The sequence below is a fragment of the Anser cygnoides genome, chromosome 31, assembly GCF_040182565.1.
Source record: "Anser cygnoides isolate HZ-2024a breed goose chromosome 31, Taihu_goose_T2T_genome, whole genome shotgun sequence".
In the NCBI taxonomy this organism is placed as follows: Eukaryota; Metazoa; Chordata; class Aves; order Anseriformes; family Anatidae; genus Anser; species Anser cygnoides.
In genome coordinates, this window is record NC_089903.1 from 1,256,744 (window position 1) to 1,273,679 (window position 16,936).

At 57.9% G+C, this 16,936-nt stretch overlaps 2 protein-coding genes and 1 long non-coding RNA gene across 3 annotated transcripts; 1 reads left to right on the forward strand and 2 right to left on the reverse strand.

Annotated features, from left to right (window-relative positions):
- Window positions 1–296: 296 nt before the first annotated feature.
- On the reverse strand, window positions 297–8,458 carry LOC136787803 (uncharacterized). The gene is made up of 10 exons (XM_066985130.1): window positions 8,362–8,458; window positions 6,653–6,727; window positions 6,281–6,346; window positions 5,772–5,843; window positions 4,940–5,041; window positions 4,472–4,711; window positions 3,739–3,840; window positions 2,623–2,730; window positions 1,655–1,806; window positions 297–636 (listed from the first exon to the last, which is right to left on the reverse strand). Exons 1-10 carry the CDS (start codon window positions 8,456–8,458, stop codon window positions 301–303), a joined length of 1,350 nt encoding a protein of 449 aa, XP_066841231.1. The 3' UTR covers window positions 297–300.
- On the reverse strand, window positions 8,375–12,004 carry LOC136787938 (uncharacterized). The gene is made up of 5 exons (XM_066985364.1): window positions 11,631–12,004; window positions 10,234–10,530; window positions 9,527–9,868; window positions 8,818–8,922; window positions 8,375–8,745 (listed from the first exon to the last, which is right to left on the reverse strand). The coding sequence occupies exons 1-5, from the start codon at window positions 11,980–11,982 to the stop codon at window positions 8,645–8,647; spliced, it is 1,197 nt and encodes a 398-aa protein (XP_066841465.1). The 5' UTR covers window positions 11,983–12,004; the 3' UTR covers window positions 8,375–8,644.
- Window positions 8,738–10,679, forward strand: LOC136787946 (uncharacterized). The gene is made up of 3 exons (XR_010827011.1): window positions 8,738–8,941; window positions 9,045–9,172; window positions 9,725–10,679. It is a non-coding gene; the product is annotated as an uncharacterized lncRNA (long non-coding RNA).
- Window positions 12,005–16,936: the final 4,932 nt, after the last annotated feature.

Genomic DNA, 16,936 nt, shown 5'->3' on the forward strand with positions numbered 1-16,936 from the left:
AGCCTGTCCTCGGCCCAGGATCAGGAAGGGCCCGCGCTTGTGTGTGGCTGCGGCACTGCCAGTTTGAGCAGGGGGTTCTCGGGTGAGCGCTGTGCAGGGTCGCTGCCGCGCTCACAGCCCTTCTGTCTGCTCCTGCTGTGCTGCTCCCCAGCTCCCTTCCCCTGCGTTCCCTGCATGGTGGGCACAGTCTGGCTGACCCCCAGCACCGAGGACCCTCAGGGTTACTTCTCGATCAGTCACAAAGTCCTGCTGTGGGTTCCTGGGTGTCGCTGTACATAAGACCCGGACTGCTGTGCTGTATTATTCAATATTTATTGGAAGTGTGGCCAAGGCTGCATCCCGGGGGGGGCTGCCCCAGCCCTTGGAAGAGGGTGGAGGGGGCCGTGGAGGTGATGTCTGTGTCCACGAGGACTGGGGGCTGCTGGGCCGGTCGTGCACCTTCCACTGATCCGCTGCCGGGCGTGGGGGCCGTGGAGGCCGGGCTGGTGGCAGGCGGGCCGCTCTTCCAGGCACTGATGGTGGCTGCTGGCATCGGGCCTGGCTCTCAGGCGTACCACGGTGGTCAGGCTGCCTGTAGGGGCTCACGGAGCGGCTGCGGGTGTCAATGTCTGGGCTGCCTGGGCTGCGTCGAGGCGCCTGCGGAGACAGGAACTTGCTGAGGCCGTGCTGCGGCTGCAGTGCCAGGCGGGTGCGAGGCAGCAGGGTGCAGGCACCCGGCTGTGCGTGAGCTGTGGGCACACAGTGCTCTGTGCAGAAAACAGGGTGCCCTGTGCCCTCGGCTGGGACTCTGCTCCCCTCCACATCCTGCCCCAGCTTGTCTCCTCCCCAGCGCCTCGCCAGCCATCCTGACCTGCCTGCTCTGCACGTGCTGTCCCAGCAAGAAGACCTGGCCCCCGCAGAGACAGGGGTCCACAGCCGGGCTCAGCATGACCGGGTCCCAACAGCCACCGGCTGCCCTTCCCCAGAGCGCCTTGCAAGGACCAGTACTCAGCTCCCTGCCCGGCCCTGGCCCTGGCCCAACAAGGTGACGGCCTCGGCTCCCTGTTCGGGGAGGTGCTGCCCATCCGCTCTTTGGGATGTGTAATTAAACACACAAGCTCTGTGTGTGCTGAGGACACGCACGCTGGCAGCGCTCAGGTGCGGCTGTGACACACCGACTGCCCCTCTCCAAGGCAATGCCCGCAGCTGGCAGGGCTCATCCCCATGCTCCCAGTAGCTGGCACACCTTGGCTGAGGCGGACACCTGCAATTCAGGGCATCCCAGAACAGGGTGCCTTGTGCTGGGGGGGAACTGGCACTGCTGCGCTTCTCTCTCCGATGGCACCCTCTCTCAGCTCCTGCATTTCTCTTCCTGACCTCGCTTTGCCTACGGCTGTCCCTGGCTCTGCTCTTGCTGCGGAAGGGCCAAGCTTCGCTAAGACCAGCAACAGAAAAATGGGCTCCAGAACAGAATGCCCAGGAATTAGAGGCCACCTAAAGCACTGGACAGCAGAAATTTCAGAAGAGTCTGGTCAAAAACTAACTGCTCACTTCACAATACGCTAACGACAACTGCTTCCTGGCTGGCAGCAGCCACATAATAACGTTGACAAAGATACGGTAACGAATTTGGGAGGGGGAGAGGAGGAGAGGGAGCGGGGGAACAACAACTCACTGGTTTTTCTGCCTCCAACGCCGAATACTCACGCACCCAGCACGCAACTATCACAAGCAGGAGGGGAGTCACGACTACTGCACTGACTACTACGCAGAAACTTAGGAAATCTTGGGGCTTCGCAGTGTTTGCATTGTTCTCCCCATCCACGCCTGCAAGAACAATTGTGGACATTGCTGTGTCCTGCGCACTACTGGTAATCTCACCGGAGGTCTGACATTGCCAGGAAGTGTTCTGTTTCATTTGGTTAGCATCTTTGAGCAAGTGAAAATCCTCAGGCCGCAATGCTTCCTGAGGTTCAGCAGAAGCTGGGGAATCTGCCAAAGGCACTGCAACTCAAGGCACTCTGGAGCCTCCCTTTTGCCTCTCAGCTTTGTTTTCCCTCCATCCTTTGTTTTCCCTGCCATAATGCTGAGGGCCCAGTGTCTCAGGTTTGCTCCCCCAGCTCTTTGGAGTTCTAAAAGGTCTTAGGCGCTTGCCCACCTTCGCTGCTCGAGGCACACTCGGAGCCTTAGGGACAAAACTGAACAAAATTCGGGAGCCCAGGAGTGCCAGTGAGGCAGTGCCCCATCTGCACTGGGTCAGGGCATCACTCTGGGCCTCAGCTCACAGGAGGGGTCCCGTTTCCCATCGTCTGCTCAATGGGCTTCTGACGGCCTCGTTCCCCCAAGAGCAAGGTTCCAAAATCCCTGGGAACTGGGTGCGCTGGGAGGTGACCCCTCTCTAGCCACAGCCACAGAGCTTTGTGAGCGTCTCTCCGCTGCACTGCTCTCACATGCTGTCACAGCCCGGGGAAGACAGCCATCCTCAGGGAGCCACTCCTGCCTTCCTCTGCAACACTTGCTGCCTACTGACACTCTTGGGTTTGGCTGCTGACATGAGCTGCAAGAGCGGGTACCAGGGCAAGAACCTGCACACGCATGCTGGTTCTGGTTGGTGACAGCGGATGACCAAGAAACAGCCTTTACCTGGTGGGGCAGTTGACTTCACTGGCTCTGTTCTTTTGCCAGGGAGCGGCAGCGTGCGACCGCTTCCTCGCCAAAGCACCTTCTTCGGCACAGTCTCTCTAACCAGCCCTTTAGAAAGAAAGCAGGACAGTGTGACCCTAAGGAACCGCTCCTCCTTTCGAGGACGGTATCTTTGAAAGGTAGTGCTTCTCAAAAGACATCCCTAAAGTTTAGAAGCTACGGCCTGGGCTTCTGGGGGAGGTACTCACTACTCCAAACAACATGTCATTCACAAAGAAAAATCTAAGTGTTCGACTCCTGGCAGTCTACCAGCACAGACAGCAAAATCTGGCCTGCTGCGAGACCAGGAGATTGCAGGAGATCTTCTTGTTCACATCGCACATAGTGCATTTTTGGCACACTGCAAGATGTTGCTCAATTCGTGCCTTCAAAGAGGACAGAAAAAAGCTGCATCCAGTTCAGAGGCAGGAACAGCCCTTCTGAGAAGCATGTCCATCCCATCATGCTGACTCCATCCCATGGGAAGGGCAAGAGTCACACACATCAGGCTGAGCCGCAAGCTCTTGAACCATGTTGTGGGCACAGTTGTGGGCATCAGGGAAGAGCCCACAGTCCCCAAACAAGAGGAGAAGCACAGCCAAGTCATTTGAAACCCAACTAGAATTGGACAGCTAAATCAGCTGAAACTGAGGTAAGCGCCAAGGGTGCTTTTCCCCTGCAGTGACATGTGTCTCCCGGCAAATGAGACAGCAAGGACTGCTTGGGCTGTGCCTCCTGCCTTGAACTCGCCCAGCTGCAAGCAGCGCTGTGCAGGAGCTGAACACAAGTTCAGCAGAAGCCCTTTGCTGCTGGCTGGATACCAATGTTTGCACGGAACAGCTCGGACCACTTATGGTAGTGCTGGGCTAGCAGCTGCCCCTGGGACACGGCGTGACCCACAAGCGGCAGCAGAGGCTCTCGGCCTTCTCTGAGGCTCACCAGTGCCTGCCAGGTGTGAAATTGAGTGTCTCCGCTCTGATCCATCCCTTCCTGCTGTGCAGGTTACGGTGTGTCCACACATGGATTTAGAACCTCAGCTTCCCAAGTCTTATGGCGGACAGAGTGAAATATACCCACCAGGTGCTGCCTTCTCGAAGTACTTTCTGATTTTCCCTGTGATGTGAGAGGACCTCAGGGAAGGTTTTACTCTTTCAGCTTTATCCTTTGCTCTTAGAGGACCTGAAGAGAAAGTAGGAAGTTAACTTTGGCACCAGTGCAATTTGGAGGACCAGGGCTTCGTTTGTGAAGTCAGTGAAATGACTTCCCACCCCTGGGATACCAGCTGGGCTCCAGCGCAGGAAGCAGCCGAGGGTCTGGCAAAGCCCTCCCTGGGGACACTTCTGCAACCAAAGCCCCGTGAGAAGTTTCTGTCACATCGACACCTACATCAGTAGCTCTATGGCAGTGCCCTGTTTGCACTGGGTCAGGGCATCACTCTGGGCCTCAGCTCACAGGAGGGGTCCCGTTTCCCATCGTCTGCTCAGTGGGCTTCTGACGGCCTCGTTCCCCCAAGAGCAAGGTTCCAAAATCCCTGGGAACTGGGTGCGCTGGGAGGTGACCCCTCTCTAACCACAGCCACAGAGCTTTGTGAGCGTCTCTCCGCTGCACTGCTCTCACATGCTGTCACAGCCCGGGGAAGACAGCCATCCTCAGGGAGCCACTCCTGCCTTCCTCTGCAACACTTGCTGCCTACTGACACTCTTGGGTTTGGCTGCTGACATGAGCTGCAAGAGCGGGTACCAGGGCAAGAACCTGCACACGCATGCTGGTTCTGGTTGGTGACAGCGGATGACCAAGAAACAGCCTTTACCTGGTGGGGCAGTTGCCTGTGTTGCCCCTGTAATTTTGCCAGGGAGTGGCAGCTTGCGACCGCTTCCTCGCCAAAGCACCTCCTTCGGCACAGTCTCTCTAACCAGCTCTTTAGAAAGAAAGCAGGACAGTGTGACTACAAGGAACTGCTCCTCCTTGAACCATATTCTGGGCACAGCTGCAAGCACACACCAGTTGCTGCTGGCTGGATACCAATGTTTGCACGGAACAGCTCGGACCACTTATGGTAGTGCTGGGCTAGCAGCTGCCCCTGGGACACGGCGTGACCCACAAGCGGCAGCAGAGGCTCTCGGCCTTCTCTGGCGCTCACCAGTGCCTGCCAGGTGTGAAATTGAGTGTCTCCGCTCTGATCCATCCCTTCCTGCTGTGCAGGTTACGGTGTGTCCACACATGGATTTAGAACCTCACCTTCCCAAGTCTTATGGCGGACAGAGTGAAATATACCCACCAGGTGCTGCCTCCTCTAACTCCTTTATGATGTCCTCTATGATGTCAGGGGATGTTGGGGAAGATTTTCTTATTTCAGCATTGTCCTTCGCTGTTAGAGGACCTGAACAGAAAGTAGGAAGTTAACTTTGGCACCAGTGCAATTTGGAGGACCAGGGCTTCGTTTGTGAAGTCAGTGAAATGACTTCCCACCCCTGGGATACCAGCTGGGCTCCAGCGCAGGAAGCAGCCGAGGGTCTGGCAAAGCCCTCCCTGGGGACACTTCTGCAACCAAAGCCCCGTGAGAAGTTTCTGTCCCAGCGCCATCTACATCAATAGCTCAGTAGGAGAGCATACCAGGGCTCGTGCCTTGACAGGGCACACACACGTGCCGGTCTATACCCTCCCACCTGCAGAGATGCCTGGCTGACGTTTGGGCTTTGAGCTGGCAGCTCTCAAAGGAAGTCAAAAGCCACAACTTACCCAGGCCATCTCCCAGAGCTTCAGTCCTGGAACCCATCTGGGAGCCTGCATCACCTTCGCCTTCGGTCCCATCTGTAAACACAAGTGGAGTCCCTCCTGTGAACTACGCCAACATACTCCTTCTGACCAGAGTGACAGAGAATGCGGTTCAAAGAGGGGACTGCTCCACGGCACTCGTCTCTCCCTGCCACTCCAGAGCATCTTGCAAACAGTTGCTGGGTGCCTGCAGTGGCACCGTGCTGGTACAAACTAAGCGTGCGTGGAGCTGCCCGGAGAAGGGCCCTCCCCGTGCCCACCCCAGGTCTCAACTCAAGCGCAAGGTGCCTGCTGGCTCTGCAGCACCTAGATGCTCCTGCCTTCCGCTGACTTACCTGGCAGATTAACCTGAGGCTCGTGGTCCACATCAGGCTGAGGTGTCGAGTAGCCAGAGCCTACGAGAACTGCTGCAATCAAGCACAGAAGAGAAACATTCCCCGTGCATGGTGTGATCTACCTCTTCCTTAGTGACCTGCAGCGACTGGAGGGGGCTCAGGCAAGGATGTGGGACCCAGACACGAGCCAGGATTTCCAAAGCCGCAAAGGGGCCTGCTGAGCTGGAGGCTCCCTCTTGGCCTCTTCCCAAATCCTCTCTCCAGGCTGTGCGCAACACCCCGCAGGGACCACGCCGCCAAAGATGTGGCCCCTCAGGTGTTTCTTCCGGGAAGATCTCTGCTGGACACAAAGGAAGACCCCACTGCAGGGGGAGCGTGCAGACCCCGGGAAAAATGATCATCCATGTTTGTCATGGAGAAGCCCCCTGGCCAGTGAGCAGCTGAACCCTTGCTGAGCTAGCTCAACAAACCGTTAACAAACAGCAAGGAAATGAACACGGACAACTTACCACCTGTGGGACCCATACTGGCAGGCTCAGGAGCAGGATTCCATGGAGGCACTTGACCAGTACTGCCTGTGGGCACAAGTGGGATCAGACACAGGTAAGGGGAGCTTCCATTGCCTCTTGGGGCCTGCCTCTTCCTCAGTGACCGGGAGGCACTGGCTGGGGCTCAGGTAATGACATGGCCCAAACAGGAAGAAAAGCCTGGGTTCTTCCCTCTCTGTGGAGAGGGGCAGGGGTGGCATCTCTCCAAGTGAAGAAATATTCAGGGCTCATTTGTGCAAGCCCCCTCAAGGCACAAACGCGCTTGGAAGACCCTGAATAAACTATTACAGCCCATTAGCCATCTTCCTTCAAGGAAGCACACTCGCAACGTACCTCGGGGATCCTCCTGAGGCTCCAAACCATGATCCAGCTGAGAAGCTGGATATCGAGAGCCAACATCGTCATCATCTAAAATCAAGCAGAGATGAGAGACGTTGCCATGGCATGCTGTGCTCTCCCTCTTCCCCAGCACCCTGCAGTGACTGAGGGGGCTGAGGCAATGTCACGGGACAAAGATGCAGGTGGAAATTTCCCAAGAGGGGCCAGCGGCCTCAGCCCCACAGGGGCTCAGACCCGGGCTTCTCGGCCCCAGCGCCGCTCCCGGCCCCCCCGGCAGGAAACAACCCCGCAGCAGCCACGGCCCCACCGTGCCACCCTGCGGGGCTTCTGCCTCCTGCCTGCCCCCTGCCCGCGGTGCCCGCCCGGCCCTGCTGCCATCCCGTCCCCGTCCCCTCCATCCATACGCGTGCCGCGCAGCACCATGCCGCCCAGGGTTTGGTGTTGGCCCCGGCCCTGCCCACCCACCTGCTCCCGGTGGTCGCCATGGCGCAGCCTGGGCACCCCGGGCACACAGGGCCACCAGCAGGAGGAAGAGGACGCAGGCAGGGGCCGTGGCTCCCCACACTCGCACCATGCTTCCACCACCGCCGCTGCAGCTGCAGCTACTGCTGCTGTCAGGACCGGTGCGGAGCAGTGCCTGTGGGCTGGCCCAGCGTCACAATGGGGTGTCGGGATGTCACGGCCCAGCACTGCATCACCGAGAGGTATTGTGACCTCGCAGCCCTCCCGGTGTCACGGAGCAGCGTTGGGACCTCATGGCCCGGCAGCACGCTCCCTCCCCTCTATCGATTCTTTCTCATCCACTGCTGGCTGCCGGGGGCTGAGGGCATGGCAGAAAGAGGCTGGAGGGGAAGGAAGGCTGCGAGGTGGAGATAAGGCCGCGGAGGACAGGAGAGAGCGGTTCCGCTATCCTCATATCTCACAGCCTCATACTGCCCCAAAGTCGCTCTGTATCCCATCGGCAGGGTCGCCATCTCCTTCCTGCCCCCATATCCCTCCCCAGCAGCCTGCCGTATCCCCAAAGCCCCCTGTCCTTAGTGCCATCCATAGCCAGATTTCCCAGCGCGCCCCCATCAGCTCAGGTTCCCGTATTGATCACGCAGCTTCCCCACATCCCTGCATTCCCCTCATATCCAGTGCTGGTGGCATGCCATATCCCATAGCCCCGCACATGCCCCAAATATCCACCACTCACTCCTTAACGTCCCACCCCAATATCCCCCCAGTTCCCTGTACGCCACCCCCAGGGGCTCAAATGCCACCTCCACATTTTCACACGTTCCCAGTCTCTGCATTTCCAGCATCCTCCTGTTGCAGCCCCACAGCTCCCACGTATATGGGCTATGGGACATTCCCCTCCAAAAGCCCAAACACCAGAGCCCCCAGCCACCCACCCCACCTGCAGCGGCTCTCCCACCCCTCCCTGGATGCCCTAACATCCCTAACACACCGGGACAACCAGGCGAGGTGACAGCGGTGGCCATCCAGTTAATGACCCGCACAAGGGCTTGTTCTGATTTGGGGGCTCTCCTTCCACCTTTTTTCTTCTCCTTCACCTCTCCAACCTGCTCTTCCCACCGTCGTGCCCTCCTCGATGCTCCTGGCATCCCTTTTCTTCCCCATCCCTCTCTCACTCTGTCTCAGCCTCTGTCCATGCTTTCATTTTTCACTCACACTGTTTGTCTCTCCATTTCATTTCTCACCCTTTCTCACTCCTTTCTTTTTCCTCACAATTTCCATTTTTATTTCTGGTCTTTCTTCATTTTCTCTTTCACAATCACCCTTCCCGACAACGTCCATGTCTCCTCCCTCCCCTCTACCACGTGAAACGACCCCTTTCTACTTCTTTCATCCTCCCAGGAACCGTTTCTTGCTTTGTTTTCCCACAGGTGAGCACCTGTTTGGCTGCACACCAGTCTTTTGGGATGCGTCTTCAGCAGGGAGCGGTCTTTAGGGGGTGGAATCGCCCACAGCATCTTCCTCTCATTAGTGTTCCTCATACTTATTCTCCTCCTGAAGGGTGTGTGGGGATCTGGCGTGCAGCTGGGAGATCCCGGCAGGGCTGGCTCCAGACAGGAACGAGGCGTCTGCGGGAAGGAGCGAGGTGGGTGGTGGGGAGCCCAAAGGTGGGGCGATTCCCCCCTCAGCTCAGGGTGTACCTTTGGTTCTCCCCCGGGCCCAGAAGAAGAGGAGGATGAGGCTGTTGATGGTGAGGAAGCAGCCGCCCACAACCAGGAGCCGTAGAAGAAGGAAGCAGCTCTTCCCTGCAAGAGGGTGGGACAGGTTAGGAGATGTAGACACAGTTCATGCGTGCTGACGGAGGGAAGGCTGTGAGCATCGTTCCGCCACCATCTCTCTTTCCCTTTCCCCACCCCTCCGTCTCCAGGCATTCTGCTCAGGTCCTGAGTGCTGAACACCCAAAGACTTTCCCCGCTTGCTTGGCTCTGCAGGAGGCACTGAGAAATTTGGGAACAATGGCTCGGGAGGCCAAGGAGAGGCTGCTGAGCCATAAAGGTGGACAGAGGGATGCTCGATACTTGTTTGGGGTGGTTGGGGTGATGGAAGGGCTGAGAGGGAGGGAGAGGTGGGTGCAAGACTGGGTGGGCTGAGTCATGGACAGAAGGATGGTGATCGGATAGATAGAGCAGCTGCCCGGTGCAAAAATCAGCTAGTTTGGAGAGGAACGTACAGGGACTGGAATGGAATCGTTTCAGGAAAAAATGGAGAGAGGGAGGGACAGACGGATGGACAGATGGAGAGAGGGATGGTTTAATGGGCTGGTTACTGGATGGATGGATGGATGGGTGGGTGGGTTGGTGGTGGATGGACTGACAGATTGTTAGGTGGGTGGATGGATGGCCAGCTCACCTTTCTTTTGGGCATTTATACTGATAGACACGGCTTGGCTTGTGAAGGACGGGATCCACCTCTCAGGCTTTTTTTCCTCATACTTGCAGGTAAAGTTTCCACTCTGTTGGGGACCAGCACGTGGCAGCTGGAGGACCATGGAAGTCCTTAAATTGCCCCCGTGATCTGCTGCATTGTCCTCAGAGCCTTCTGTCGTAGGGAGGACCTCTTGGCCATCCCTGTAGAAGTGAAACCTCCGTACAGTGGCGTCTCCAGGGGCCTTACAGATGATGCTCAGGAGATCTCCTGCCATCACCTCTCCCAGCGGGGACTCCACCATCAGCAGGGGCTGGGGAAGGTGGTCTGAGAAAAGGGGAGGAATAAATGGAGACGTAGCAATAAGGACAGCACAAACGGATCTCCAGTTGTTTGCCTTCCCACTGCATGCAGCAAAGCTTGGGATTGTAGGCTTCCTGCCACGACATGAGAAGAGCGCCAGTGGCAGCCACCTTCCAGACCATGCTGGTCCCAGAAAGATAAATCCTCCACCCAGAAATCCTACTGATTTTGGCGATGGGCTGGGTTAAACCACAAAGCCCACCAATCCTGATTTCCAGGTGAGTTGTCACATTGCGGGGCGATAGCTGACACCCACGTTTGGGCATCTGAATAGTTCTCAGAGAGGAGGGAGAAAGCAGAGAGAAAGATAAAGAAATCACACAGCTCACCTCCAATCTTGATCACCAGTTTTTCGCTGGTTGGGGATATGAGCTGCTTCCGACCTTGCTTGAGGGAATAGCTGCAGAAATGCGGCCCCCTGTGTTGCATTCGGGAGAGGACGAACTCAAACGTGTAGTTATTCGTCGAGCTAAATCCTGAAACTGCCCAGCCAGCCTCGCCAAAAATTTGGTACGTCAGCTTCCCAGTGATGCTGGGGGGAGTGGTGCACACCAGCGTGACAGCGTCTCCAAAGAAATATTCCTTCTGTCCCTGCAGCACCCAGAGGGTCGGGGCAGGGACTGCGGCTGGGGGATAGAGAGGGAGACAGGCAGGGGGGACGGAGGTGAGGTGCAAGGAGCAGAGGCAGAAGGGACTAACTCCACGCAAATAAAAGAAACTGGCTTTCATTTCAAGGAATACAATAAAGCACAGAGGGGACCTCGTAAAGCAGAAATGTCTCTGGGCTAGGACTCATTTTATCTCCTTGGGATTCAGCACAAGGTTGCGTCCCGCTGCGGGAAGTGATGAAAGAAAGGAGACTGCAAAAACCCTTTCCACACCCTGGGCAGCTTTGCCATGCCGGCAGAAATGTCCTTAATGTGCTTTCAAGCACTTTTATTTTTTTTTGCTGCAACTTGGTAATTTATGAAAATAGGAAATGGGGAAGGGGGGTTGAAAAGGCTAAGGGTGAAGGGTAAAACCCGTCGCTGATGCTCCTCCACAGCAGCCACTGGGAAAACACGTTTGGTCTCCACCTCCCTACCTGCCCCCAGCTGCAAACCCTACAAAAATACCATTGACCCACACCCAAAATAGGAGGAGCAGGTGTGGGAAGGAGAGGGCCGGGAAGGGGTTGGGTCTCAAGGGGTTTCCACTCACCACCAGTGTGTTGACACGAGGCAGGACCTCAACAAAGTGAGATAACGAAAAATCCCCAGCACCCAATTTCACCACTGGGTTGTTATGGGGAGGGGGAATGAGGCTGAGGGTCTCCCAGACAGTCACACCTGTGGGACCCCAAATCCAGCCGTGCCCCCAGCAGCTCAGCCCCTGTTTAAGGAGACCCCAGAGGAGTTACCTTCCTCGGAGACCATCTGGCGATGTTAAGGCCCCCCCCCCCCCCCCCCCCAGATTACTAAGACTCCCCCCCCCCAAGCCATTAAGGACCCTCCCTGAGACCCCCCCAAGCATATTAAGGACCCCCCCCCGGGCATTAAGCCCCCTTCCCCCCCCCCGGGATAGTAAGGAACCCCTGGGATATTAAGGCCCCCCCCATGGATTTTAAGCCCCCCCCCCCGGGCCTTTAAGGACCCCCCGGGCCTTTAAGCCCCCCCCATGGACTTTAAGCCCCCCCGGGATATTAAGGACCCCCCCCCCCGGGCCATTAAGCCCCCCCCGGGCCCACCTCGGCCTCGCTCCGCCGGGGGAGGCTCTCCCGCAGCGGCCGGGCCTGGAGCTCCGGGAGGCCGAGGGCGGCCTGGGCCCGCAGCGCCGCCAGCAGCGATCGCTTCTCCCGCAGCGACCAGGCCGCGGCCCGGGGCCTCCCCGCCGGGGCCTCGGCGAAGCGGGCCGGGACCAGGCGGGGCCGGGGGGGAGGCTTCATGGCGCGGGGAGATGGCGTCAGGGCGACGAAACGGGGTGGAAACGGGGGGAGCTGGGAGGGAACGGCCCGCCGGGGGGTGCTGGGAGATGTGGTTCGGGGGGGGAGGAGAAAGGGACAGCAGGTCTACCCAAAGGCTGCTGCTGGGAGGCTTCATTAGGGGCGTAATTAGGGTTAGGGTCGGGGTTGTTAGGAGAGAGAAGGCGCAGAGTCCTGTTGTGTGTGGGGCTGTGTAAAGGCTCCCAAAGGGAGGTCAGGTCTACCCAAAGGCTTGGGTTGGGAGGCTTAATTAGGGGTGTAATTAGGGTTAGCGTTAATATCCTGGGGGGGGGGTTGGGGGGGTCCCAGGGAGGATCCTTAATGGCTTGGGGGGGGGGGTCTTAGTGGCTATGGGGGGGGCCTTAATTAGGGTTAGGGTCTGGAGAGAGAGAAGGCGCAGAGTCCTGTTGTGTGGGGTTGCATAAAGGCTCCCCAGGGGAGTTCAGGTGTACCCAAAGGCTTCGGAATGGGGGCACTTTTTGATGGGAGAATCGGGGGACTGCTCCACGGCACTCGTCTCTCCCTTCCACTCAAGAGCGCCTTGCAGACGGCTGCTGGGCACCTGCAGTGGCACCGTGCTGGTACAAAAGTAAGCGTGTGTGGAGCATGCTGCGATCTACCTCTTCCTTAGTGACCTGCAGCGACTGGAGGGGGCTGAGGCAATGAAGCTCCGTGCTGTTCCCTCGGGCCCCCAGAGAGAAGAGATCAGCGCCTGCCCCTCCACTCCCCTCCTCAGGAAGCTGAGGGCCGCCGTGAGGCCTCCCCTCAGTCGCCTCTTTCTACCTCTAGTCTTAATAGCTGTTGTTCCACTCAGGATGGTAGTGCAGCAAAAAGAAGTATATTACACACTGTTTGCATGATGTAAAGAAATAAATAAAAAACACCACAATCTGGTAAAAACTGAGCTGAGCCTGTCCTTTAAAAAGGGGAGAATATGCTACGGAAAGGAAGAGCTGTCTTTGTAATTGCTCAGCCACTCAATCTTGCTATCGTCACCAGTGAAAAGCCGTTCTCCCCGTGTGCTGTGCCCTCGTGAAACCCCCCTCCCCAGAGCAGAGCATCCAGCTGTGGGGCCCAGCACAAGGGAGACTTGGGCAATGAGCTGGGATTTTTTTCTTGTACCCCTTGAGGAGAGCTGAGCCGTGGGAGCGTTGGCATGGGGCGCCCTGGCCAAAATCGGCCATCCGTGCAGGGTCAGGACCTGAGGAGGGCTGGCTGTGGGGAGCCTGGCCTCGGCCCAGGATCAGGAAGGGCCCGCGCTTGTGTGTGGCTGCGGCACTGCCAGTTTGAGCAGGGGGTTCTCGGGTGAGCGCTGTGCAGGGTCGCTGCCGCGCTCACAGCCCTTCTGTCTGCTCCTGCTGTGCTGCTCCCCAGCTCCCTTCCCCTGCGTTCCCTGCATGGTGGGCACAGTCTGGCTGACCCCCAGCACCGAGGACCCTCAGGCTTACTTGTCGATCAGTCACAAAGTCCTGCTGTGGGTTCCTGGCTGTTGCTGTACATAAGACCCGGACTGCTGTGCTGTATTATTCAATGTTTATTGAAAGTGTGGCCAAGGCTGCACCCCGGGGGGGCCTGCCCCAGCCCTTGGAGGAGGTTGGGGGGGGCCGTGGGGGCGGCGTCTGTGCCCACGAGGACTGGTGGGTACTGGGCCGGTCGTGCACCTTCCACTGATCCGCTGCCGGGCTTGGGGGCCGTGGAGGCTGGGATGGTGGCAGGCGGGCCGCTCTTCCAGGCACTGATGGTGGCTGCTGGCATCGGGCCTGGCTCTCAGGCGTACCACGGTGGTCAGGCTGCCTGTAGGGGCTCACGGAGCGGCTGCGGGTGTCAGTCTGGGCTGCCTGGGCTGCGGCGAGGCGCCTGCGGAGACAGGAACTTGCTGAGGCCGTGCTGCGGCTGCGGTGCCAGGCGGGTGCGAGGCAGCAGGGTGCAGGCACCCGGCTGTGCGTGAGCTGTGGGCACACAGTGCTCTGTGCAGAAAACAGGGTGCCCTGTGCCCTCGGCTGGGACTCTGCTCCCCTCCACATCCTGCCCCAGCTTGTCTCCTCCCCAGCGCCTCGCCAGCCATCCTGACCTGCCTGCTCTGCACGTGCTGTCCCAGCAAGAAGACCTGGCCCCCGCAGAGACAGGGGTCCACAGCCGGGCTCAGCACGACCGGGTCCCAACAGCCACCGGCTGCCCTTTTTCAGAGCGCCTTGCAAGGACCAGTACTCAGCTCCCTGCCCGGCCCTGGCCCTGTCCCAACAAGGTGACGGCCTCGGCTCCCTGTTCGGGGAGGTGCTGCCCATCCGCTCTTTGGGATGTGTAATTAAACACACAAGCTCTGTGTGTGCTGAGGACACGCACGCTGGCAGCGCTCAGGTGCGGCTGTGACACACCGACTGCCCCTCTCCAAGGCAATGCCCGCAGCTGGCAGGGCTCATCCCCATGCTCCCAGTAGCTGGCACACCTTGGCTGAGGCGGACACCTGCAATTCAGGGCATCCCAGAACAGGGTGCCTTGTGCTGGGGGGGAACTGGCACTGCTGCGCTTCTCTCTCCGATGGCACCCTCTCTCAGCTCCTGCATTTCTCTTCCTGACCTCGCTTTGCCTACGGCTGTCCCTGGCTCTGCTCTTGCTGCGGAAGGGCCAAGCTTCGCTAAGACCAGCAACAGAAAAATGGGCTCCAGAACAGAATGCCCAGGAATTAGAGGCCACCTAAAGCACTGGACAGCAGAAATTTCAGAAGAGTCTGGTCAAAAACTAACTGCTCACTTCACAATACGCTAACGACAACTGCTTCCTGGCTGGCAGCAGCCACATAATAATGTTGACAAAGATACGGTAACGAATTTGGGAGGGGGAGAGGAGGAGAGGGAGCGGGGGAACAACAACTCACTGATTTTTCTGCCTCCAACGCCGGATAAGCACGCACGCAGCACACAACTATCAAAAACAGGAGGGGAGCCGAGAATGCCACAGTGCCTGCTATGCAGGAACTTAGGAAATATTGGCGCTTCGCAGTGTTTGCATTGTTCTCCCCATCCACGCCTGCAAGAACAATTGTGGACATTGCTGTGTCCTGCGCACTACTGGTAATCTCACCGGAGGTCTGACATTGCCAGGAAGTGTTCTGTTTCATTTGGTTAGCATCTTTGAGCAAGTGAAAATCCTCAGGCCGCAATGCTTCCTGAGGTTCAGCAGAAGCTGGGGAATCTGCCAAAGGCACTGCAACTCAAGGCACTCTGGAGCCTCCCTTTTGCCTCTCAGCTTTGTTTTCCCTCCATCCTTTGTTTCCCCTGCCATAATGCTGAGGGCCCAGTGTCTCAGGTTTGCTCCCCCAGCTCTTTGGAGTTCTAAAAGGTCTTAGGCGCTTGCCCACCTTCGCTGCTCGAGGCACACTCGGAGCCTTAGGGACAAAACTGAACAAAATTCGGGAGCCCAGGAGTGCCAGTGAGGCAGTGCCCCATCTGCACTGGGTCAGGGCATCACTCTGGGCCTCAGCTCACAGGAGGGGTCCCGTTTCCCATCGTCTGCTCAGTGGGCTTCTGACGGCTTCGTTCCCCCAAGAGCAAGGTTCCAAAATCCCTGGGAACTGGGTGCGCTGGGAGGTGACCCCTCTCTAGCCACAGCCACAGAGCTTTGTGAGCGTCTCTCCGCTGCACTGCTCTCACATGCTGTCACAGCCCGGGGAAGACAGCCATCCTCAGGGAGCCACTCCTGCCTTCCTCTGCAACACTTGCTGCCTACTGACACTCTTGGGTTTGGCTGCTGACATGAGCTGCAAGAGCGGGTACCAGGGCAAGAACCTGCACACGCATGCTGGTTCTGGTTGGTGACAGCGGATGACCAAGAAACAGCCTTTACCTGGTGGGGCAGTTGCCTGTGTTGCCCCTGTAATTTTGCCAGGGAGTGGCAGCTTGCGACCGCTTCCTCGCCAAAGCACCTCCTTCGGCACAGTCTCTCTAACCAGCCCTTTAGAAAGAAAGCAGGACAGTGTGACTACAAGGAACTGCTCCTCCTTGAACCATATTCTGGGCACAGCTGCAAGCACACACCAGTTGCTGCTGGCTGGATACCAATGTTTGCACGGAACAGCTCGGACCACTTATGGTAGTGCTGGGCTAGCAGCTGCCCCTGGGACACGGCGTGACCCACAAGCGGCAGCAGAGGCTCTCGGCCTTCTCTGGCGCTCACCAGTGCCTGCCAGGTGTGAAATTGAGTGTCTCCGCTCTGATCCATCCCTTCCTGCTGTGCAGGTTACAGTGTGTCCACACATGGATTTAGAACCTCAGCTTCCCAAGTCTTATGGCGGACAGAGTGAAATATACCCACCAGGTGCTGCCTTCTCGAAGTACTTTCTGATTTTCCCTGTGATGTGAGAGGACCTCAGGGAAGGTTTTACTCTTTCAGCTTTATCTTTTGCTCTTAGAGGACCTGAAGAGAAAGTAGGAAGTTAACTTTGGCACCAGTGCAATTTGGAGGACCAGGGCTTAGTTTGTGAAGTCAGTGAAATGACTTCCCACCCCTGGGATACCAGCTGGGCTCCAGCGCAGGAAGCAGCCGAGGGTCTGGCAAAGCCCTCCCTGGGGACACTTCTGCAACCAAAGCCCCGTGAGAAGTTTCTGTCACATCGACACCTACATCAGTAGCTCTATGGCAGTGCCCTGTTTGCACTGGGTCAGGGCATCACTCTGGGCCTCAGCTCACAGGAGGGGTCCCGTTTCCCATCGTCTGCTCAATGGGCTTCTGACGGCCTCGTTCCCCCAAGAGCAAGGTTCCAAAATCCCTGGGAACTGGGTGCGCTGGGAGGTGACCCCTCTCTAACCACAGCCACAGAGCTTTGTGAGCGTCTCTCCGCTGCACTGCTCTCACATGCTGTCACAGCCCGGGGAAGACAGCCACCCTCAGGGAGCCACTCCTGCCTTCCTCTGCAACACTTGCTGCCTACTGACACTCTTGGGTTTGGCTGCTGACATGAGCTGCAAGAGCGGGTACCAGGGCAAGAACCTGCACACGCATGCTGGTTCTGGTTGGTGACAGCGGATGACCAAGAAACAGCCTTTACCTGGTGGGGCAGTTGACTTCACTGGCTC